Source organism: Mustela putorius, unplaced genomic scaffold (assembly GCF_011764305.1).
Source record: "Mustela putorius furo isolate JIRA1106 unplaced genomic scaffold, ASM1176430v1.1 tig00003853_pilon_pilon_pilon, whole genome shotgun sequence".
In the NCBI taxonomy this organism is placed as follows: domain Eukaryota; kingdom Metazoa; phylum Chordata; class Mammalia; order Carnivora; family Mustelidae; genus Mustela; species Mustela putorius.
Window position 1 is genome coordinate 10565026 of NW_025422005.1, and position 25050 is coordinate 10590075.

The 25050-nt window shown below is 47.9% G+C and overlaps 1 protein-coding gene across 3 annotated transcripts in view; it reads left to right on the top strand.

Moving 5' to 3' along the window:
- Nucleotides 1-14536, top strand: part of TMEM51 (transmembrane protein 51) — a 55784-nt gene extending 41248 nt beyond the window's left edge. For 2 of the 3 annotated variants that reach the window (XM_004741429.3, XM_013048819.2), the window contains exons 2-3: nt 10740-11285; nt 13401-14536. In XM_004741429.3, the coding sequence (XP_004741486.1) occupies nt 10945-11285; nt 13401-13815 (756 nt within the window). In that variant the 5' untranslated portion in view covers nt 10740-10944 and the 3' untranslated portion in view covers nt 13816-14536. The remainder of the gene's footprint in view (nt 1-10739; nt 11286-13400) is intronic. The other variant, XM_045063788.1, reaches the window with a different exon arrangement.
- Nucleotides 14537-25050: the final 10514 nt, after the last annotated feature.

Sequence of the window (25050 nt, forward strand, 5' to 3'; positions counted from 1 at the left end):
TGTGAGTTCTCTCCTCTGCCCTCCTCTTTTTTTTTTTTTTTTTTTTTTTTTCAAAATGCCTCTTGGGGAAGAGGAACAGATGAGTCAGGGCAGTGTCCAAAATGACCTTCTGCACAAGGACACAGGTTTTGTCCAGAAGGTGCCCAGGTTTACCCAAGCCTGGCCAGCAACCAGCACACTGACCCGAACTGCAAAGTCGCATGAGCTCCCTGTCCCAGAAGTTCGGCTACAACATGTCACTGGCCCCGGGGCGGGGGGGGGGGCATGTAACAGGTGTCACGTGCCCCACCTTTGGTGAATTTGGCTGAAAGGCTGCTCTCCTGCTGCTTCAGGGATGAGGGAGTCCTGAACAAGGAGCCTCTGCACAGGGCCACCACTTACATGCTGTGTGACTTGGGGCGAGTTTCTCAACCTCTCTGTGCCTCTGTGTATTCAGTGATAATATGGACAGAAGGGGGATTAAGAGCACTTCTCTAATAGGATGCTTGGGCCGAACGTATGTGCTGATGCATGCCACGCACTTAGTGTGAGCTCGGCACACTCTAGTGTCCGGGAAGTAGTAGCAGATATAACCCTTGCTGGCAGTGTGCTGGGGCCGGGGGGATGGTCAGCGCCTGTTGCTCAGCCGTGCTTACTGGAGTGGGAGGCCACTGGTGGCCCATCCCCAGAGCCTGGTGAGGGATCAGGCTGTCAGGCTCACTTTGAATGGTGACAGGAGCTCTGGTTGCTGCCCTGCATCTCACGGGCCCCAGACTCTGTCCCTGCAGGGGGACACACAGCGATGTCACCTTTACCCAAGAAAGACTGAACATGGCTGGAGCCCTCGAGATTGGTTCCCAGCGCCAGCCGTGCAAATAGGGTCACACGCCAGCCAGTTGCTTAGAGAAAAGAGACCAGAAGACTAGATACCTGGTTGGTTTGCTTGGGTTTTGTTTTAAAGTTCTTACTTATTTGAGAGAGAGTGTGTCTGAGTGAGCAGGAGAGGACAAGCAGGGTGAGGGGCAGAGGGAGGAACAGGCTGAGCTGAGCCGGGAGCCCGCGTGGGGCTCCATCCCAGGACCCTGGGATCATGACCTGAGCCGAAGGCAGAGGCTTTCCCCACTGAGCCACGCGGCGTCCCAGTACCCAGTTGGTGAACTTGTTCCTTCTGTTGATGACGCCTGGAGTCTTCAGAATATGTTTGACTTCTTAGTCTCTCCAACCTTTAAATGGATCAGCAAGGGAACTGGAGATGTTGGGTCTTAAAAAATTTGTGGGTATCTTCCAATGTGGAGGGGGAAGCTGCCTCTTTTCTCTGCAGCAAGTGGCAGGTGTCTGGGACCCATCCTCTCTCCCGTTCTCTGTGCAGTTTCTCAGGCTGAACCCTTCCCTTCCCGCCGGTCACCTTAGTCTCCTCCCCCTTCAAACTCCGCCCGAGGTCAATGCCTTGCAAAGCTGCTTTTTTTTTTTTTTTTAAAGATTTTATTTACTGGGGCGCCTGGGTGGCTCAGTGGGTTAAAGCCTCTGCCTTCGGCTCAGGTCATGATCCTCGGGTCCTGGGATCGAGCCCCACATGGGCCTCCCTGCTCAGCAGGGAGCCTGCTTCCTCCTCTCTCTCTGCCTGCCTGCTTGTGATCTCTGTCAAATAAAATTTTATAAAAAATCTTTTAAAGATTGTATTTGTTTGTTTGAGAGAGAGAGAGAGAGAGAGCACAAGCAGGGGGCAAGGGCAGAGGGAGAGGGAGAAGGCACCCCGACATGGGGCTCCATCCTAGGACCCCAGGATCCTGACCTGAGCCGAAAGCAGATGCTTAACCCACTGAGCCACCCCGGAGCCCCAAGCTGCTGCTTTATCTTCTTTCCTCCACCTCCTTCAGAGCTAATTTGTTACTCTCTCTGTAGCCTCCTGCTAAGCCCCATTTTAGTAGTACTGCCTGGTGACTAAAAACATGGGTTTTAGAATCAGACATGCTTTATCCCTGCCTTGTACTAGCTGTGTAACTTAGGAGTGCTTACTTTACCTCTCTGAATCTCAGTGTCCTTATCTGTAAAACAGAAATAATACCTCCGGAAGGATTGTGCGTGGAAGGAGTTAGCACAGGGCCTGGCACAGAGCCCACATGGAACACACGTGCACTCTTAACCTGACATTGACATCCCTTCTGGGAGGAAGAATCCCTTTGTCTTCCTGCTGGACCGTGAATGTAGGTCACACATCTGTGTCTCCCCATAAAGCCCCCGGCACACAATAGGGACCCAGGAATGGTTGAATTCTCTAGAAAGCCCGTTTCAAAGAAAGGCACAGCTAGTACGCCTGCTGCTTCTGGGACAAAGTATCTCCGAGAATGAATTATGGTGCTCACCGCTGGCCTGCCCATCCTGCCCGGGGAGGGGCCCTGCCCAGGGAGGGGTGTGGTGCGAGGGAAGGAGGTGCACTGCAAACTCAGCAGGATTTGATTGTGAATCTTGCCTGCTGCCTTGAGCTGTGTGAGCTGGGGCAAATTACATAACCTCTCTGAGACTCAGAGAAAATGGGGCTAATCCTTCCTTGACTGGCTGGTGCCTCTGCTACTATTCCTCTAGTTACTGCGGGGCCTGGCAGATTCCTTCCCATTCCTTCTTTCCTTTTACCCCCGTCCGCTCTGTCCGGCCCGGGCAGCCCTCTTTCCTCCCCTCTCCCTGTATGACTCATTTGCAAGGTGATCTTCATTTTTCCTGAATGCTCAAGCTACAAGAACTCATTCTCAAAGAACGGGAACCTGACACTTTTGCCCTTGGTTGGTGGGGAGGTGGCCTGAAATGCCCAGGCAGGACTGGGGCAGCAGCGGTGGGGGTGGCCCAGCGCCTTTCTCCTCCCATCCTCTCCTGCCTGGGACCAGAACTTGGTGACCAAAGTGACTACTGGCTGCAACTTGGCCCAGAGGGCTCCCACTGAGTTCTTCCTTTGTGATGGGAACGTGGCCTCGTTCCCTGGGAATGCAGCTCGGGATCCCTTTCCCAATTATGCAGCTTGGCAGGCAGAGGTTGGGCACAGGGAGACCAGTCAAGGAGCCTCTTTGTCCTGGGGACTGGTCAAGCTGCCAGGCACCTCGGGCTGCTGAGATGCTCTCCCACGAAAGGCAGGAAAGATAGCAGGGCTGGGCCAGGCACCTCTGACGCCGCACCTTCCAGGGCCACAAGGCAAGCTCGATGGCCACACAGGGATCGGAGACGATGATCCCTATAGAATTTCTGGGATTCAGCTGGAACAGGTCAAGGGAAGGCTTGACGATCACTTGGAACCCTTTCCTCTGCCTCAGCTAGGACAGCACCATTTTTTCTTTCTTTCTTTCTTTCTTTTGTTCATTGTTATTCAAAGCATTGTCTTCACATTAGGTTCACAGAGACTCCAGTCTGGGTCTCAGCCAGGCGGGTTGCTCAAATGTCCAGAGCTGTGACGGTCCACCCCCGCCTCGGAAATCCCTGCTGTCTTTGTCAACCCTGGGTGCTGGTGGGAGAGAAGACAGCAGCTGCCCAAAAGGAGAGAGGCTCGGGGCTCTCAGCCCTGCCGACTTCTGCCTGGGAACACCAGGGAATGCTGAAACCTCAGACTCCATCAGGAAATTTTTTTTTTCAAGATTTATTTATTTGACAGACAGAGATCGCAAGTAGGCAGAGAGGCAGGCAGAGAGAGAGGAAGAAGCAGGCTCCCTGCTGAGCAGAGATTCCTGATGCGGGGCTCGATCCCAGGTCCCTGGGATCATGACCTGAGCCAAAGGCAGAGGCTTTAACCCACTGAGCCACCCGAGTGCCCCAGGAAATGTTGATCGAGTCACCTTCTCAGGTCAGAATGGAGGTCACATTTAGCCTGGTCCCCTCTCCATGGTGCTGGCAAGTCATGTGCGTACGGATCCTCCAGAAAGTTCCTCGAACTCATCCTCTCCCCCTTGGCGCCAACTGTAGACTAGGAATTTCCCCAAACTGATACAGAACATTAGTCCAACTTTTTAACTTGCCAGAAAGTCATTCTGCCAATAGTTATTAAGCACCTGTTCAGTTCCCTAACAAGAACTTTGGTTCAGGGAGTTTATACTCCACTGGGGGAGACGGAGCCAACAAGAAAGCAAAACAATACTATTAGAGATTGTGAGGTAATGTCATCCATCCGTGGGAAGAAATGTCCTCAAGGAACCAAGCATGGGGCTTAAGACTAGCTGGGTAACAGAAGGACATTTTATATAGATTAGTTAAGGAAATCCTCACTGAGGAGATGGCATTTGAGTAAAGAAGTAACCGCACCAAAGAGACGGAAGGAAGAGTGTTTCAGGCATGGAAAACAGCAAGTACAAAGGCCCTGTGGCAGAATGTGCTTGGTGTGGGTGAAAAACAGTACAGAAGCCATGGAGGGTTGGTGAGCCAAGAGAGAAGATAGGAGAAAGGCAGGAGCCAGTCCAGTCTGGTGGGGCTGGAGGCCACAGCAAAGGAGTTTGGAATTTATGCTAAGAGTGGTGGAAAGGTGTTGGTGGGTGTCAGAAATTCCTATCACAAAGTAATTTGGCCAGTGACAAGGCTCTCTATAAGGCACCTGTGCAGTGTAAGGAATAAAGTAATAAATAAACACCCATATATTGTTTGGTTTTACCTGGTTTGGAACTTCTCATAAATGGAAACGTGCTGCATTTGCTTTTCTGTTCGATGTCACATTTGTCAGAATGGGCCACATTGGTGCCCATGGCGATAGGTGACTCATATTCTTGGCTGTGTGCTAATCCACAGGAGAAAGCTGTCATGGCTTGTCCTTTCCGGGTGCACGGCCTTCTTTGATTTTCTAATGTTGAACCAAGCCTACATTCTTGGGATAAACCCAACTTGATTGTGAGGCATTATGTACTTCTCTTTTTAAAAATTAATTAATTTATTTAAATTCAATTAACATATACATAACATATATTATCATATGCTATATAGTATTTATTATATACTATACATAATCTACTAATAGTATATATAGTATAGTATTCGTTCCAGAGGTAGATTCATCAGTTACATGTAACACCCAGTGCTCATTCCGTCACGTGCTCTCTTTAATGCTGGTCACCCAGTTACCCCATCCCCCACCCCTCTCCCTTCCAGCAACCCTCAGTTTGTTTCGTAGGGTTGAGAGGATCTTACGGTGTGTCTCCCTCTCTGATTTTTGTCTTGTTTTATTTTCCCCTCCCTTTCCCTATGCTCCTCTATTTTGTTTCTTAAATTCGACCTATGGATGAGGTCATACGATACTGGTCTTTCTCGGATTGACTTATTTCGCTCAGCATAATACCTTCTAGTTCCATCCATGTCATTGCAAATGGCAAAATCTCATTTTTGTGATGGCTGAGTCGTATTCCATTATATTATATATACCGCATCTTCCTTATCCTTTCGTCCATCAGTGGACATCTGGGCTCTTTCCATAGTTTGACTATTGTGGACCTTGCTGCTACAAACATTCGGGTGCACGTGCCCCTTCAGATCACTGCATTTTTATCTTTAGGGTAAATACCCAGGAGTGTGATTGCTGGGTCGGAGGATAGCTCTATTTTTAACTTTGCGAGGAACCTCCATGCTGTTTTCCAGAGTGGCTGCACCAGCTTGCATTCCCACCAACAGTGTAGGAGGGTTCCCCTTTCTCCGCATCCTCACCAGCATCTGTCCTTTCCTGACGTGTTCCTTTTTGGCCATTCTGACTGGGTGTGAGGTGGTATCTCATTGTGGTTTTGATTTGTATTTCCCTGATGCCAAGTGATGTGGAGCATTTTTTTCATGTGCCTGTTGGCCATTTGGAATGTCCTTGCAGAAATGTCTGCTCATGTCTTCTGCCCATTTCTGGACTGGATTATTTGTTCTTTGGATGTTGAGTTTGATAAGTACTTTATAGATTTTGGATATCAGCCCTTTATCTGATAACGCCTCTGCAAATATCTTCTCCCATTCCATAGGCTGTCTTTTGGTTTTGCTGATTGTTTCCTTTGTTGTGCAAAGCTTTTTATCTTGTCCCAATAGTTCATTTTTGCTTCTGTTTCCCTTGCCTTTGGCAACGTGTCTAGCAAGAAGTTGCTTGCTGCCGAGGTCATGGAGGTTGCCGCCTATGTTCTCCAATAGGACGTGGGTGCATTCCTTTCTTACGTTGTGGGATTCTATGTGCTGGCCTCCTGTTTAGGATTTCTGTCTGTGCGCAGACAGATCAGATTGGCCAGTCATTTTCCTTTCTTGCCTGGTCCTTGTTTGGTTTGGTATCAAGATGATACACTCCTCATCAAATGACTTGGGGGAATGTTTCCTCTTCTTTTAAGCCTCAGGGGCACCTATGGAAGATGGATGAAACCACAGAAAGGTCTGGTAAACACAGCTACCAGACTGTCATCCTTCTGTGGCCCCACTTTTTGGTACAGAATCCTGGTTTCTTCTGATACAACTTTTCTCACTATATGTCCCAACCACACAGCCCAACCTATGCCCCCCCAACCCCTGCCCAAAAGAAAACACATTCCTCCCCCCATGAGCCCCTCACATTGAAATGCTCACAGCTTACTTAGAAAGCTGTGTTTCTGGTTTTTTACAGGTGGGTCCTTAACTCAAGAGTTTAGCATGAAGAGTTGTTTCCAAGCCAGGTAACAACAGTTACCTCTCTTAACTAGGGAACCTCTCTTAACTAGTTAAGGCTAGTTAACTAGTTAAAACTAGTTAACTAGTTAACCACTGTTCTTGAATATCCAGGTATAGGATCACTCACTTATCCCTTAGGGCCGCCCTAAACCTGAGCTGTTGATGCGTCCAGCCAGAGGTGGGTCTAGCAGAGCGGGGACTCCGGTCTGCCCGCCAAGGCTCCTCTGTTTTAGGGATGTGTTGGAAACTATGTGGTCCAAATCCTCTAGCACAAAATTAGCTTCTTTCCATATTTTTGAAAGGGAAAGAACACCTTACTAAATATAACATGGGTCAACAAGCCAAAAATGAGATAAACAGCCAGCAGCTGCAGCTCGGGGCTGGGTCCCACACCCTGGGGAGCCCACCGGGGTCCCGGACGCCAGAGGGAGAGGGCCGAATCAATGGGAATTGATGGACAAGTTTAAGTGACCCCTGGGCACATGACCCTGCCACGAGCCCCAAAACACCAAAACCTTCATTTCATTTTTTTTATTCTAAAAGCAACACATACACGTTTCTGTGTTTCCAGTTCTTACTCTCCCAGTAAGAAAAAGAAAATAAAAATCACTGTAATCCCGGCGCACAGAAAACAACTAAGACGACCATGGAATGCATAATTTGAGTGTTTTGAAATTTAATATGAAACATTAACTAGTGTTTCTCAGCCTTCCCCCTCCCAGTATTGTCCCCTAAAGAGTCTTTTTAGACATCGTTTTTGTAATCTCCCTACTTCACCCCTGCCCCGGTGAAATTTTAAAAGTGCAGGTATCCTGTGTGTCTGTTAATGTATTGTGGAGGGCCACAAACCATTGTAATGCGTAAGACTATTTTTACACCATCCCCAAGAATGAATTTTTGCCCCTACCCCATGGGTGGTCTCACCCCATTAGGAATGCAAGCTTTTTTTTTTTTTTTTTAAGATTTTATTTATTTATTTGACAGACCGAGATCACAAGTAGGCAGAGAGGCAGGCAGAGAGAGAGGGAGGCAGGCTCCCCGCCAAGCAGAGAGCCCGATGTGTGGGGCTCGGTCCCTGGGATCATGACCTGAGCTCAAGGCAGAGGCTTTAACCCACTGAACCACCCAGGTGCCCTGGAATGCAAGCTTTAAATAATATTAAAGAGCAAACCTTTCTAGAACTTACTATGTGCTGGTCACATATAATTCTAAGTATTTAATGTACGTTTTCTTGTTTACTTATCATAACTCCCCTATGAGTGAATACCAGAAGGCTTTTGTCTCCATTTTTGTAGTTGTGGAAGCTGAGGCACAGAGAGGTTGAGTAATTTGCCTAAAGGCACACAGCTGGGAAAGTCCAGAGTGAGGATGTGAGCCAGGCAGCCTGGTTCTGAAGTTCACGTTGAACCACCAAGTTACGGTACCTTGCGATACCTTCTGATTGTAACAAGTCCAAAATACAGAAACAGGGTAACAGGTACACTCCCCAAGCCCTCTCTCTTCTCTGAAGCAATCATTGCTAAATTTGGAATGTGTCCCTTGTCCGAAATTTTTACATGCGTGTTTGTACATATGAAAATCTTTCGTCTCTTATTTATTTTAACATAAGGAGGATTATCTGGTCTTCCTTCCTATGTATTCGTGTGTACAGATCTGTATATAGAATTTTTTAAAAATTAGAATCACACTGAACGTACTGGCTTTTGGTTTTTTTGTTTGTTTGTTTGACTTTAAAATGTATCCTAAGCCAGCTTGAAACCATAGTTGAACAAGTACGTGTACTGTATTTCATTTCACCAGATTCAGATTATGGGCTTTTTAAAGAATTTCTATTTTCTCACTGCTACAAAGCTATGATGAATATCCTTGGTGTGTACCTAACTCTTAGAAGTTGGAATTACAAAGCCAAAGGGTATAAGCATTTTTGAAACTTCTGACCCATCAGTGGCAGCACTTCCCATCCGGACAAATTGTATGAGATCGCTTATCCCGGCACCACTGCCCACACCGGATATCATTGCCTGTTTGCCATCACTGACCATGTAACAGGCCCAAATGTATGAATCCTGACATTTTCATCTCTGTCAGTGACTCTCCTCTTGGGCCTGTTTTACTCACATGACAGGTAAGGCCAAGCTTGAGTGGAGAGAGCAGGAAGGGTAGAAGGTTCCAGTGGCCCCAGTCGCCAGTTAAGAGAACACACTGTCAGCCTCCCAGGGACAAGGCCTCCCTGTTGGGCCCTCAGTAGGGGCTCAGGCATGGGCTTTTTCATCTCCTGCTTCTCTCCCCAGCCTCGGGCTGCCCCTCCACACCCCCCAAGCCATCTTCCTCCTCTGGCCTGGTCTTCGCTCCATTCCGCAGAACTGCTAAACCACTCATCCTTTCCTGCACTGGCTGCAAGTGGTATTTGGGAAACAGATACCCTCATTGGGTTTTGTAGGCTTTTCAGCTGACCCCCAGCAACTGTCTGCAGTGGGATGGGATCCTTGTTCAGTGCCCTACATGCCTACACATACATGTTCACACATGAGTATACATGTATGGTGGGGATGCACGTCTACACATAGCATAGCACAATCCGGGTGCAGACCCTATTATGTGAAGTGGGGCTTCTCTTTCTCACAGAGACTTTCCACAGCTCCTCCAGCCCGAGTGAGGACACCCACCTACCAAGTGCCACAGTTTCTAGACTCTCTTCCCACTTGGTCGTTATTCCTTGTAGACCTTTTCCTGCTGGCCAGGAAGCTCCACTAGCCCTTTGCTTGCTCACTGGTGTCCCTCCAGTGCCTAATGCTGCTTAGCAGATGCGCAAGAAATATCTGTGGCATGGAGAAAAGAGAAAGAACAGACCTCAAGCTGACAAAGGATATTATCCCAAATATATTTAGAGTATTTTTTAACAAAGTGGGCACTTTCAGATTGAGCCCGTTGTTTGATGAGAAAATATCTCTGAAGCATTGGATTTCAAGTGGCCTGGTTAGCCGTCCCTCTGGAAAGATCGGAAGGAATGCAGCATTGAAAATAGGACCTTGCCCATCCAAACATCCGCCAGGCTTTGCTGTTCTGCAAAGGTCACTGTCCTGGGAATAATGTATTGAGGACAGTTCGCCCGGAAGGGCCCTGGTCGCTGGTCCTCCTGGCCCCTGGAAGCATTCTGAGCTAAACCTTCAGGTGACTTGTTTATCTGGCTCATTCTCCCAGCCCACACATGGTTGTAGAATCCCCAGATGGTGGGCTGCTCCCTTGAGCACAAGGTCTCTGAGCTGCTTTATGGGAAGAGGGTTTCTCACCCAGCTAGGCACCACAGCTAAGATGGGAAATAAGGAGGCTTCTGCCCCTTTAAGAAAAGCAAAACTCCATGTGGCTGAAGGGAGACTAGTCTCCCAGGTGGCGTCAGGTGGCCTCTGCTCATTTCATTCAGTGATGTTTCAGCGGACATACTGGAGCCCCGCTTTGTTCCAGGCACAGAGATGTGTCACGGGAAGAGAGACACTGGCCACGGTAGCCACTGGTGGCCTGTGGCAGCCCACAAAAGGGGAAGCTGGGGGGAGGGCGCACAGAACTGCAGAAATGCTGGAGGGGGCTGTGCAGTGAAGGGCGAGGTGAGAGATGAAGGCAAGAGGCAAGAGTCACACGCATGACTCCGGGAGCCCAGATTTTCTACTGCAGGAGATGGGGAGCCATGGAGGGTGGGGACCAGCCCCTAGGGCTGTGTGCACCGGGATGTATCCCCGACCGATGCCCGTCGCCCAGGCCATCTGGGCTGCTGACCACGGCTCGTGCACGCCGTCGTTGGCGTGCCTCGCTGGACCTCGTGCCCGCTGAGACTGCCCTGCGCTTCCTTAAATTCCAAAAATGTTTTCAGGACCCAGAGCCCTGACCTCTCTGGTCTCCTGCATGGAGAGGTCTGGCTTTTCCTTTTCGGGTGGGGTGGGCGGATCAGCCCTCCTTCTGCAGGCTCGCAGAAGGAGCAGAGCGCGGCACGTAAGACATCTGGAATGCATCAGCGGCCAGGCCGGAGCCCGCAGCTCAGTCCTGCTCCATAACTCCTTCAGGAGGACAGGCGCTGGGTTCACAAAAGCGTCCGGAATCCGAACTGATCCTCCTCTCTCTCTCTCTCTCTGCTTTCCTTCCAGACCTCTCGGCCGCAGCTGTCCACACAGGATGCTTCAAATTTGCTGGAAACCGTCCCTCGGGAGGTCAGCCGCTGTTTCTTTAGGGCGGCACTAGGGATTTCGTTCCGTGCGTCGAACGGGTTTTTGTTGCTGCTGCTGCTGCTGCTGCTCCCATTTATTTATTTTCTTTCTCTACACCGGGCCTCGCCCCACTCCCACTGGCCTGATGGCCCAGTCTAAGGCCAACGGCTCCCACTATGCACTGACCGCCATCGGCCTGGGGATGCTGGTTCTCGGGGTCATCATGGCCATGTGGAACCTGGTGCCCGGGTTCAGCGCCCACGAAAAGCCGACCGCTCAGGGGAACAACAAGACGGAGATAGGCAGCGGCATTCTCAAGAGCAAGACCTTCTCCGTGGCCTATGTGCTGGTCGGGGCTGGGGTGATGCTTTTGCTGCTCTCCATCTGCCTGAGCATCCGGGACAAGAGGAAGCAGCGGCAAGGCGAGGAGATGGTCCACATCCAGCACCAGCCGGGCGTCGAGCCACACGCCCCGGAGGAAGACAGGTGAGAACGGGCCGACCGCCTTCAGACCGGGGGATGGATACATGCTCGTGAACACACACACACTCCTAGGGGTCGCTGATGAGATTATTTTAGTCTAGGACACTCTGCCTTCCCACTTTCCCCCACTGGGGCTCTGAAAAGCAGTTTTTCATTTTCCAAATAACTTTATAGTTCTATAGTTGCCCCAGTAATGCGGTATGAATGGATGACAAGTATATCGAGATTCTGACACCGACCAGGAAGCTGCACGGGGCCCAGGACAGCCAGAGTCTCCAGATGGGCTGTGTGTGCATGCTTTGTATTGAAGAGGTTGGGAAGCAGTGTTCTATTTGAACAAAAATGCCACAAGCATGTTTAAGAGATAAGCGGTACATCAGGGAACACATGATGAAGGTTGACATCCCCACTAGAAGAAGCCCTTGCAAAGGAATGTGACAGATGAGCACACCAGTAGGAAAACGGATAAAGGATACAAGGAAGCATCTCATAGGATGTTCAGACAGTAGATGTTCCACCTCATTAGTCACGAAATGCAAACGAGGAAAGGTGTCATAGTTTGCCTGTCTTCGTGGCCAGGACAGGCTGCCCCTGGTGTTGGAGAGCTGTAGGGAAATGGGTCACTGATGGGGGCAGTGACTGACACAGCCTTTCTGAAGAGGCAGTGAGAGGAGGTATTGAAGATGTGTGTCCCTCTCCGTTCCGTTCCTAAGAGTTTACCCTTCGGAGGAAAAATCACGCAAGTACAAAGGAGTCTGTGCCCTTAGGTTTATCAGAACATTGCTTAGGACAGCAAAAACTGAGCAAGCAACCTAAATATCCATCATTCGGGCTAAATTATGGCACGCCCCCTTGGTGGCACTCTGCACAGCCATAGCTGACCTATATTTGCTATCGTGGGACCATATGCTCCACGGTGGGAAATGGAGGTAGCAGTACAGCGTCTTTGGGAAGGTCCTGATCACCTCAAATGTTGCAGCTGTGGGATTAGAGAGGAGTCTGGAAGGATGTACAACAGCGTGTTAACAGTGCCTGTCTCCAGGTGGAAGGAGAAGGGATGGTGTGCTTTTCTGCCTGAGGTTTTTTCGGCATTGTTTACATTTTCTGCAACTCTGTCATCTTTCTAGCAGGGAGGGAGTTGTTTTTAGTTTGGAAAAACGAAACCCATTTTCTGATAATAAAAGATCACGCGTGCATATTCTAGAAGACTTAAGAAATACAGAAACGAACAAAGAAGGAAAATCAGTCATCCCTGATCACCCACGCTAGCCATGAGCACTCGTATGCCCAACCAAAGTGACAGGAAGGCGGGACAGACAGGGAGGGGCTGATGTTGGCCATTATCACCCTACAGGTTCAAGTGCAGAGTCCTGGACTATGGCTAATGGCACTATTCCCTGCACATGTGTAAAAACAAAACCAAAAAATCACCCTGACTTACTGGTTTTCTCTTTCAGCAGTCAAAGGAGACTACGCCTGAGGATAAGACCTTCGAGCCTTACAGTGAATTTGGAGACAAAATTACAGAATAACTTGAAATACTTACAAATTTTATAGCAGAAATTCCTTCTCTCCCTGGGAACAACCACTTTGCTTCAGGCTGGCAGCTGGTTCATGTGTATTTATGTGGCCTTTGGCCAAAGGACCCAGCTTGGCACCAGAGCAGCCCATCCGGCACGTGGTTAAGGGTGAGGCTTAAAAGCAAAGGGGTTTCACACTTCCTTGTGTGAAACCTTCCAGTCCTTCCAGACTGTCCAGTGCAGTCACTGAGGGTGGTGTTTCATTCCTGATGTCCCACTTCCCAAGTATATGACCAAGTCACAAAACCTTGACTTACCCGTTTCCCCATCCATAAAATGGGTATAAAAATAGTACCTAACTCATTGTGTTGTTAGGAAGATGAGACTGGTTGATCCGTGTCAGAGTACTTAGCAGAGTACCCAACTCCTTGCACACAGTTGAAGTGTTAGCTTTGGTTACTTCTGGAACCCACTGGTTGTTTTCCAAGTCTGGTATATGAGGACCCAGGGCTGACACAGGATCCAGAGTTCATCCCCTCGTGATTTCAGATATCGCGGAGCTCCTGCTAACACTCTGTTGGTGCTTGTTACCTTGCAGCCAGGAGGAGGAGGAAGAGGAGGAGGCCTCCTCCAGGTACTACGTCCCCAGTTACGAGGAAGTGATGAACACCAACTACTCAGAAGCGAGGGAACTGGACCAGAACCCCAGGATGAGCATCTCTCTCCCCTCCTATGAGTCCTTAACTGGGCCTGATGAGACGAGCCCCACGGCTGCCAGGGCCAACGCGGAGGCCAGCCCGGGGCATCCGCCCGACAGGCAGAACTCCAAGTTGGCCAAACGCCTAAAGCCACTGAAAGTTCGGAGGATTAAATCCGAAAAGCTTCACCTTAAAGACTTCAGGATCAACCTGCCGGACAAGAACGTCCCTCCTCCCTCCATCGAGCCTCTGACTCCGCCACCACAGTACGACGAAGTCCAGGAGAAGGCTTCTGATGCCAGGCCACCCGACTGACGGCACCGTTCATTTGTGTCCCTCCGGTCACTCACCCTCCACACCACGGACCCCCAGTGAAGCCACTTCAGCAGCAGTGGAGAAGCGGAGGGGCCAAACATACACAGACTGATGTGGATGGGGGTAGGGGGTAAGGGGAGGGGCGGGGGGATCCGGTCACTAGGGACTGACCGACGTCCGTGGGACCTCACGTGGCAGGTGCACTGGGAGGAGCTTCTGCCTCGGATCTGGGATGTGGACCCGGTCGGGGGCGAGGGGTACGCACCTTCCCTGTTGTTTATCCCCAACTCTGAGTTGTTGGCGACAATACCTCTCTTTCCAATCTGGAAAGGACGCCAGCAGCTGGTGTAGGTTGTGATTTTGTTTTGCTTCCACTAGGACTGTTTTGTTTCAAAAAGAAAACAAGATAGGCCTTCGCTTTCTTCACCAGAGTCCTGCCTGAGCTGTGGGCAGGAGATATGACTCAGCTTTCTAGAAAGGACGCGGGGCTGTCCCATGAATGAAGCAAAACAAGGGGCTGATCGATGGTGTGGGGGTGAGGCCCCCTGACGCTGTTCAGAACCCCTGAAGCATAGACTCTGATCTTAGACATTACCAGGCCTCGGGCCCTCCGAGAACCACCTGCTTCAGGGGCGAAATAGGAGAGCTATATGAGATATTTTATTCCTTCTAAAATGCCGTGCAAGTGAGCTTTTTATAATAAAATATTTTATATGTAGTATGTTTGGGCGCTGAGTTACTATAGCAGCTCTTCCAATACTGACTTGCTTAGGACAAATATCCCTGATGGTCTTGATTGCTGCTGATCTGCACAAAACACTTTCCATTGCCAGGCACTGTGAGTATTGCACATGTGTTAGCCCATTTCATCTGTATCCTGGTATCACTGCCATGTGAAGGGTAGCTCCCAGAGGCTCAGGTTCAAGTGCCCCATGTCACATTGCTAGCAAGCAGCCGGCCTGGAGCCTGAGCCCCGTCTGGCTTCAGGGCCTGAGGTCTTTAAACGCTCTACTGTGCCATTCAATGTCAAGAGCTTTTCTAGACTTCGAAGGAGGATCTGTGCTTCCCAAGAGCCAGGGCTACCCCATTGACCCACATGCCCGACAGAACGTGGTGGCTCTTTAGACAGCAGCTTCTACCCTCCTAAACGCCCTCCCAGCATCCCCCCTGAGACCCAGCCCAGAGTGACGGGCTGTATGCTCAGAAAGGCTAGATGAGCGCGTCCTCATTCAGGGGACCCAGTGCCTGCCTGTGGAACCGGGGGAAAGCAGTTCAGCTAATGAGGATGCCCAGGGGATTGCTGACTGCTGAGGCTGTGACATCTGGGACCAGGGTCTTGACCATGGAGTGGGAGTCTGGGAAGTGCCTGAGTCCAGGGGTGCCTTCCTGGTACTGGTGAGCATGATGTAGAGTCTGCATGGCTGGGAGAAGAGTGAATTCTGAGGCCCTGGATGTTTCCTAAAAGCTCCTAAGTAGACAAGGGGCCGCAGGTAGAGAGGGAAATCACCTCTTTATCTCGGGATTGGCAGCAGGGCCTAAATTCCCACCTTTCTCTTTCCTTATGCAAATCCATCTATTAGGAGGAAACTGCTTGTGGCTAAGACCCCAGGGGCGTGATCTGGTCAACAGCCCCCTCCTCAGCCCCGCTGTGGCTCTCCATGTATCTGGGGGCTGGGTTTGTTCTTCGGTGAGTCTTTATGCTTCCTGGTGGGAAGAGAAAACAGGAGGAAAAAGAAAGGAGACTAGCAGGGCACCTGGGCGGCTCAGCTGGCTAAGCCTCCGACTCCTGACTTCGGCTCAGGTCATGATCTCAGGGTGGTGAGAGTGAGCCCCGAGCAGAGGCCGGAGTAGAGCACGGAGTTAGCCCCCACCCCCTCTAGAATAAATAAATAAATCTTTTAAAAAGAAAAGGAGAATAGCAAGTTTTACAAATGTCAGAAAGGGCCCTCAATCTGGGCTCTGATAAATCATCTTGCCAGAGAATCTGCCCAGCCTACACCCTCCCCAGGGGAAGAAAGGTTTGGGGCTGGTAGTGGGCTGAATGATAACCCCTAAGAGATATCAAGACCTAATTCCTAGGACCTGTGGAAGATACCTTACAAGGTAAAGGGTTTTTTTGCAGGTGTGATTGCATTAAGGGTTTTGAGATGAGTTTATCCTGGAATCTTCCTGTGAATTCCATATGCCACCCACAAGTGCATTTGCAAGTGAGAGCTGGGGGACAGCACACGCAGAGAAAAGGAGGAAGCAGTGTGACCACGCGCACAGAGGCTAGACTGATGCGTCTGCAAGCTTTGGAGAGCCCGCAGCCCTGGAGCTGGAGGAGGCAAGGGGATTGCTCCCTTCACATCCAAGGGAGCTGCAACCTTGACTGTGGCCCAGCTGATGCCAGTTTTGGACTTCCTGCGTCCAGAACCATGAGAAGATACATTTCTTTCTATTATTTTAGGCTGACAAGTCTGTGGGAATTTGTTGCATGCAGCATATAGAGCATGGTTCATCTTTGTCTAGAGGAGGGCAGAGAGAGTGTTAGCTGGGAATGTTGGCTGTGGGCTGGAGACCTGAACAGTGATGAGGCAAAAAAAAAAAAAAAAAAAAAAAAAAAAAAAAAAAAAAAAAAAAAAAATTCATCTGCAATATTAAGTTAAAACCACCTGTCAAAGCGGGGGACCCCCTTCCCCTCAAAATTCCCCAAGGCATGCTCATCCTCTTTGCTCCTTGTCCAGATCAGGGCCCTCTCTCTTTTGACTCAAAAAAAAGGAAAAGGTGGGAGGGTAGCTAAAAGCCAGAATAAAGCTCCTAGTCCTTTCCTCTCCATCATGTTGCTGTTCTTAAAGTAAACATAAAAGGGCAGAAATACAGGAGAAAATTAAAGACACCACCCACTTGTTCTTGAGCCTAAATAGCCCCAGGGCCAAGAAAGAGCAGAGGAAAAACTCCAGCTGGCACTCCCAACCCGCCCAAGAGGAGGCACCGCAGCAGCCATGTTGGTGTCACGTGAGCACTGTCCATCTGACCCAGGAGAACCAATCAGAAGCTGAGCTGGGCTAGACCCTGCCCCCTCAGGAACTGGTCCTGCAGTGAATGGAGACGTCATTGGGTGATGGAGTCACCCATCCTGATGGGCCACAGGTGAGCAAAGCAGATAAGATTTCTGGTCCTTGGTCTTTGTTTCTTGGGAAGCCCAGCCCAGCCCAGCCCTTGGGTTCTTTAAGAGATGCTTTGTCCCCCCCCAGAAAACCCCCTTTTGAGATCTGATCCTAAATTTAGCCAAAGTCCTTGAAGACAGGCAAGGCCTTTGCATCATAAACAGTGTGAGCACATAGTGGACGCTCCACCTAACCCCGGTTTTTGTTTTTGTTGTTTGTTTGTTTGTTTGTTTGTTAGGTTTTTTTTTGTTTGGTTTTTAAGATTTTATTTATTTATTTGACAGACATAGATCACAAGTAGGCAGAGAGGCGGGGAGAGAGAGAGGAGGAAGCCGGCGCCCTGCTGCGGGGCTCGATGCCAGGACCCCGGGATCATGACCCGAGCTGAAGGCAGAGGCATTAAACCACTGAGCCACCCAGGCGCCCCTGTTTGTTAGGTTTTTCCCCCCACTTTTCTCAGACCTGTTACAGTTCTGACAAAGGGGAGCCACAGATCATTGAGGCAAAAGGTCGCTCTCTTCCTCAGTTCACCAGATGGCAACTTCCGTTGTGGACAGTGGACAAGTCAGTCCATTTTGTTTGCTCTCCAGCCTAATACCAGATTTTTGGTACCTTTAGAACCCAGTGGCTTGTCCTAAGAAAGTGAATGTCAGGAGGCCACAGCTTTCAGGATTTAGAGAGGGTCTACCTTGTCGATTCCCAAGTTTGCTTCTCTGGACTTTAATTAGTGGAAGTGAAAAAGTCCCTGATAAAATTCATTTGGAAATCCACAAGTGAAACAACACATTTTTACTAAGCATCTACTATGTGCCACATGCTATATGGATCAGCTGCAAACAAATGGACCAAGTCCCTGTTAACACCAAGGCTAGATTCTGGGTGCAGAGAAACAGACAATGAACAAAGAAATAAATACTTAAGCCATAATGTTAGAAAATGAGCATTTATGTAAAGAAAGATGAGACACTAGAGCATTGCCGGTGGGTGATTAGAAAAGTCTCTTGGGAAGTAACATTGGAGAAAAGTGGGGAGTGAGGTACATGGAGATCTGGGTGCAGAGAATTCTAGAAAGCATCTCACATGCTTATGCACGTTATGAATCTACAAGCAGATGTTGCAGGATCTAGCACTCCCCAAACCAATTTGGCCGCACTACCTTTCTTCCCCACAAAGGCTCTTCCATGGTCCTTTTTTCATTGGAATACCCCATAGGGAATGGTGATTGAGCCAAACCCAGGAATCCTACAGGGGGAGAATCAGGCCCAAAACAGACAAGAGACATGTCCAAAGTCCTACAGCTCATGGGCAATGCTGTCCATTAGCTTCCTTGTTGTGTGGCATTCAGGTCAAAGATCACCAGTGAGGGCCCCAGCAAAAGATCACAAAGATCACAAGATGGCCCAGAACCTGACACCTCGGAGGAGAACCAACTTCACATGGGAGGAAGGCAGGCAGACAGATGACATGCTGATACAAACCAACCAGCCCCCAGATACAACGTGTGACAACACATTCTTAGCTCCTGGTGACAATGGAAAACATTCACACAAATACCAGAACTGGACATCTTCACCTTAGATCAGTGGTTCTCCACCAGGATTGACTTTGCTGCCCAGGAGCCATTTGGAATACGATAGTGGCGGGGGTGGGGAGGTTCGCTGCTTCGGGCATCTAGTGGGGCTGGAGGGCTACTAAATATCCTACAATACAGAGGGCGTTACCTACAACCGAGTTACCCTGCCCCAAATGTCAATAGTCCAAAGTTGACAAATCCTTCCCTAGATAAAGGAAGATCCATTCTCTTGGGCAGTTGGGGGCTCTGGGCATAGAGCCTGGCCACCCTGTGTCAGTGCCATCAAAAACAAGAAAACTTCAAATCGTCAAACCTCATCCCTGGAGACCAACCCGAGTGTGGTATTTATGATTTTCCTTTAAAAAATAACAAAAACAACAACAAAAAAAAACCTGTCATTTTTACAAAGACCATTTTCCTATCCCATTTTCCTATTCCACTCCAGTCCAGAACTATAAATCGGATTCCCCACGGCACGATCTAGACAAATCTCTCCTCCTTTTGTCCATCCGCAGCGCCCCCCTCTGTGCATTAAAACTCTCCATCGGAATTTATTAACTGTCATTTAAAGGATGTGGGAAAGATAATAGTCAGTATTTACAAACTTAAATAGATTTTTAAAAAGTTTAGGTTACTTAAAAGCATACTAATGAAGGCTTCATTTCAAAATAATACAACTACAATATAATTTGAGAAGCAAAACTTAAGGCCTGAACTTCTGGGATGTAAATCTTCTCAGGGAAAAACAAACAAACAAAAAACAGTGTCAGTGATATAACATGCTTCTCAGGGATAAACTGGGCTCAGTACTGTATAAACTTTGAAAGGTGCATGGAAACTTTTTTCCCAGAATTTACTTCTTTATTTACTTATTTATTATTTCATAGAAAGCACAAGCAGGGGGAGCAGCAGGCAGAGGGAGAGGGAGAAACAGGATCCCCACTGACTGGGAGCTTGAATGTTCTTACTATTTTTCCTCAAGATGTCTTATTTTATATCTTTTTTTAAGATTTTATTTACTTGTCAGAGAGAGAAGAGGAGAACACAAGTAGGCAGAGTGGCAAGCAGAGGCAGAGAGAGAAGCAGGATCCCCGCTGAGCATGGAACCCAATGCGAAACTCGATCCCAGGTCCCTGGGATCATGATCTGAGCCAAAGGCAGGTGCTTAACCAACTGAGCCACCCAGGGACCCCAAGATGTCTTATTTTAAGAAATCATCTTGGCGGTTGTGTCCAGCCAAGAAAAATTATTAGCACCTACTTTAACAAAACACAAAAGAGGGAAAGATGATGTAACAGTGTGATAGCAGCTAGACAATCTGTAAAATACGTGTTTATAAGAGAAAGTGTGTGAATACATAATATAAGCAAGCGAATAAATACATCTGCCTTACTTCAACTTGAAAAATTGAACCAATAAAATAAAATAAAAAGCTGCTTTTTTTTGTTTCTGACATATTAGTTGCCTTTTAAAAAATCAGATTCAATGTACTAGTTCACAAGTTGACTTTTCAAATAGGCAAGGACACACCACTCTAGCAATTGCCAATGGTAAATTCACTCCAGCACCAGGTGGGTTGTTTTAAATCAATACAGAAGAAGGGATAGGGGAGAAGCCGTGAGCCATAACTTTAATGACTTTCCAAGGTAATGCTAAGTTTATGGAAAACATCCATTCAATCGATCTAAATGGCAAAGGAATGGGACCCCAAAAAGCTGACTGCTCTATGGGATAAAACTTGATTTTGATGTTTGTTTCCGAAGTTAAAAAAAAAAAAATCAAGGCATAATGTTTTCTCATTGGCCTGAAAGCAATAAAAATTGCCCATTAATCTTCCCTTTGCCAATAATAGAACAGTCTCAAGGGGAAAAATAGGAGCCAGAAATAAGACTGGAGGGGAAATGTAGAAGAACGCCAAATGGCTAAGTTCTGTGGATATGTTAGGAACAGACTGTATTTTGTGTGTACTTGAATTCTCAGATGTGTACATTTTTATACATCCTTTCGCTGAAGAAACATTAGATTAAGAGGAATATGCAAGTCAGGGTTTCTCGCCTCTGGCACGGTTAACACTTGGGGCGGGATGACATTGATGTGGGATGGGGAGCGCGCTGTCCTACACACCTTAAGATGTTTAGCAGCATCCCTGGCCTCTCCCAACTAGAGGACAGTTGCCTCTCCCATGTGTGACAATAAAAAGATCTCCAGATATTGTCACAAGTCCCCTGAGATACAAAATATGTCTGAGAACCGGAGCTTGAAGTCTAATGGGAAAAAATGCAGGATGGGAAATTGGAAAAAAATATTATTGCTCAGGTGGTAGTTCCCTTGTTAGTAAAATGTGGATGTTGACCATCGCCTTGGGTCACAAGACTGGGAGAGTTGAATGAGTCATCTTACGTGAAAATGCCACAAAAACTAGTCTTGAGCAGGAATGGTTCCAGAATTCATCTTGTCCAACTTCCTTGTACAGAGAAGGAAAACTAAGACAAAGATGTTTCCCTAAAGTATCACCCCAAGGTGATACAAAAATGGACGGTTATAATTAAATATTGTGTGGTTTCCACCTGGAAAGATGAAGGACACAAAGCCCATCTCAGCGGAGATTGTATGTGTGAACATCAACCCACATAATGGCTTTGATGGGCTGCAACACATCTACAGGGTTTTTTTTGTTTTGTTTTTTGTGTTTTTTTTTTAAGATTTATCCATTCGTTGTTTTTTTTTTTAAGATTTTTATTTATTTATTTGACAGAGATCACAAGTAGGCAGAGAGGCAGGCAGAGAGAGAGGAGGAAGCAGGCTCCCTGCTGAGCAGAGAGCCCGACGCGGGGGCTCGATGCCAGGACCCTGGGATCATGACCTGAGCCGAAGGCAGAGGCCTTAACCCACTGAGCCACCCAGGTGCCCCTTGAGTCAAAGATTCCTAAAGATATTTTTAAAAACCCATCAGTCACTTTGACAGTTGCTTCTTACTTTGAATATTGACCCATAGAAAGGAAAAAGAAAACCAATCCTTTATTCTGCCTCTCCTGAACAAACCCTATTTTATGATAAACATAAACAAATAGTTGGTGAAGGAAGAGCCTTCTTCCTCAAAGAATTCTAGCTAATACTTACCTAAGGGACAGCAATCAGAAAAATCACAACTTAGCAACTCCAAAGGAAAGAGTGGGTCTAGAGAATGATACTCAAAAAAAGGCTACAACTTTTAATTAAAAAGCTGATGAGCCCAAGTGTCCATCAACAAATGAACGGATAAACAAAATGTGGTGCCTACATACAATAGAATATTATTAAGAAGGAAAAGAATTCTGACATCTGCTATAACCCAGATGAACTTCAGGACATGATGCTCCAGGGAATAAGCCGGCCATAAAAAGAAGACAGATCCTGCATGATTCCACTTCTAGGAGGCACCTACCTAGTCAGAGTCATAGAAACAGAAAATAGATGGGTGGTTGTCAGGGGTTGAGGGGGTAGAGGGAGCTGTGGTTTATTGGGTGTGAAGGTGCTGTTTTACAAGACAAAAACGTTTTGGAGATGAGTTACTCAGCAATGTAATATTCTTACCACTACTGAACTATACATTTAAAAACAGTTAGGATGGTACATTCTACATTAGGTGCATTTTACCACAATTAAAAATGAAAATAAAAAATTACTGGGAGAGAAAAAGCTGATGGGGACTTTGTGGCGGGTGGCTCAGTCTATCCGACCTGCTCCCATAGATCAATCTCTGGCTCATGAAAAATGGGGTGAGCAGGGGGCCTGGGTGGCTCAGGGGCCTGGGTGGCTCAGGCGCCTGGGTGGCTCAGGCGGTTAAATATCTGCCGTTGGCTCAGGTCATGATCTCGGGGTCCTGGGATCGAGCCCCACATGGGGTTCTCTGCTCAGCAGGGAGTCTGCTTCTCCCTCCCACTCTACCTCTGTGCTCTCTCTCAAATTTAAAAAAAAATTCTTTAAAAAAATGGGATGAACAGACATTTATGTAACCAGATGCCAGGACGCTGGGATCATGACCTGAGCCGAAGGCAGAGGCCTTAACCCACTGTAACCAGACATTTATGTAACGTAGATGAAAGAGCACAGTACCGCCCACGAAGTGGTCTGGGCAACAAAAAGACTTTGGGTGTAATCAGACTTCGAGATCTAATTGTTAGTTCACTGGAAATACGGAGAAGATGTTAGAATATGTTAGTTCACTGAAACAAGTAAACTGAAACCATGAGGAAGCCATCAGCCACATCCGGGATGTGGACATTCTACAGGACAAAGGACTTGGTTTCTCCAATAAATCAGTGGCTGAGAAAATGGGGGTGGGGGTCGGGTGGGAGGAGGGGTTGCCTTTACAGAAGAAAAGGGATTTCATAAACAACAACCAAATGGGATGTGAGGATCTTATCTACATCCTGTTCTAACAAACCTGCTGTGAAGAGAGGTCTTTGAGAGAATCAAGGCAATTTGAGCATGGACTGGTGTTAGATGATATTCAGGAATTATTATAATTATTGTTCAGTGTGATAATGTGTGGGGTGGAGGATGGCAGGTAATGCAAAGAGCGGGGGGTGGAAATCCCCCTTCCCGTTAGGAAGTATTTTTGGCTGAAAAAACACGATCTGCTTTAAATTAATCCAGGAAAAAAAAAATCAAGAAAAAAACCCCAAAAAAACGAGAGAAGACTAGGAAAATAATGAAGCTAGATAATGGATACTGGAAGCTCATTGAATTGTAGCCTTTCTCTACTATTCTGTATGTTTCAAAAGTCCCATAATAAAAATAGTTTTTTACCGTAAGCAGCCCCAAAGGAACATGAGAGCATTTGGCACTGGTAGAGCGAGCTACAAGCACAGCATAAATAAATAAATAAATAATAAACAACTCTGTCCCAAACAGGGACATTAACAGGTGCTAGAAATGGGAAGGTAAGACTTGGACCTTTGCCGAGGCTCGGATGCCCAGACTGAGCCCGCACCCTCAAAGGTGTTATACATCCTGGTAACGAGAGGGCTTTAAAAAATTTTTTTGTTCCTGGACTACCAGAAAAGGGAGGCTAGGAGGCAGTCTGTCTGTTTTCAGTGTGGGTCTGGAGGGGAAAAGATTTAATCATGGCCCCGGTAATAATAAAGATGACCGTCACCCGGAGACCCTGAGGCTGTGGAACCACGTGTGGCCCGGGGTTCACATTCCCACTCCATGCCTTCGGTGGGAAAACTCCAGACTAAGGGAGTAAATGGAAGTGGTTACAGGTTGTTAGCATTCCTGGCTTCCTGCTGAAACCAACAAAAAGCTTTCCTAAAGGAAAGCAGCCCGGAGTCAGACCCCTCAGGGGTTCCTCAGGGTTCCCGCAGGTTAAGTTCAATCCAAGATGAGATCAAAATCAAATCCCTCCACATCTGAGAAACAAGCCAGGGGGAGCCAGAGTGGGCCAGAGACGCACACCCACCCACCCACCCATCACCCTCGAGGACTTCAGACCCTGGAATGCTCCGATGCAGCTTCTAAAATCATCACGTACTAAACCTTTTCCCAAAGAGGTTATTTAAGCCTGAGCAAGGAATGAGACTATCAAAAACGATCGGCATTTGTCCTCGGGAGTTTATGGCAGCATGGGGAGCGCTATCTGACCCCTGTTCTTTGGTCATTTCCATTCTGGTAGGAGAAACAGATTTATTTACGGAATCAAATTATGCTGGGGATAAAAACCCAAGTGCTCCCAGCTGCCAGAGAGGAAAGTGAGCGGTGCAGTGGGCAGAGAGAACGCAGACCGTATCTAGAGGGCAGCCCCCTCAGCCCTCACAGACTGCTGATCTAGATGCAAGAATACAGCCCAGGTTCCCATTTTCCAAGAAAAGGCATTAATCCAGATTTGAATGTAAATTAAAATGGTCTATACACATGGGCCACTGTGAGAGATATCTGCAGCTTTCATCACTCGGGTCCTCTCTTCTAAAACAGCATGGTGTTATGATCCCCCTTTGGGGACCACATGTCTCCCCGTCTCAGCCTTCTCTCTCAGAGACGGTGTGGATTGTCTCTGGAGGCAGGGAGACGCGTGTGACTCAAACCTCAGCCAGTCAGAGCAGAGCAGTCACTTGGCCTCAGTAACAGGCTCAGGAATGGGTCTGTTCCCCAATCAGAGCAAACAAGAAGCAGTGAAGCCTTCAGGGGAAGCTTCAGGAAAAGACTCTCCCTTGTCCCCTGTCGGATTCATGAGAAGATGTAAGGACCAGAGCTGTGGCAGCCCTTTTGTGCCCATGATACAGGGATTCTCTCTGAGCTTGGATTCCCACATGGCTAAAAGCATGGCAGAGAGCTGAAGAGAGGCCAGGGCTTGATGACATCACTTGGGCTGGCACCCAGCTGTTCCCTCTAGACTTTTTGTCAGTGGTAACTAATGACTTTGCTTCATGCTGACTCCAGTTGGATTCGGTTTCTCTGTCACTCCACAGAAGGAGACCAAACCCTTCAGCAACTACTTACAAGTCTTTAAGACACTATGAAAGCCAAACA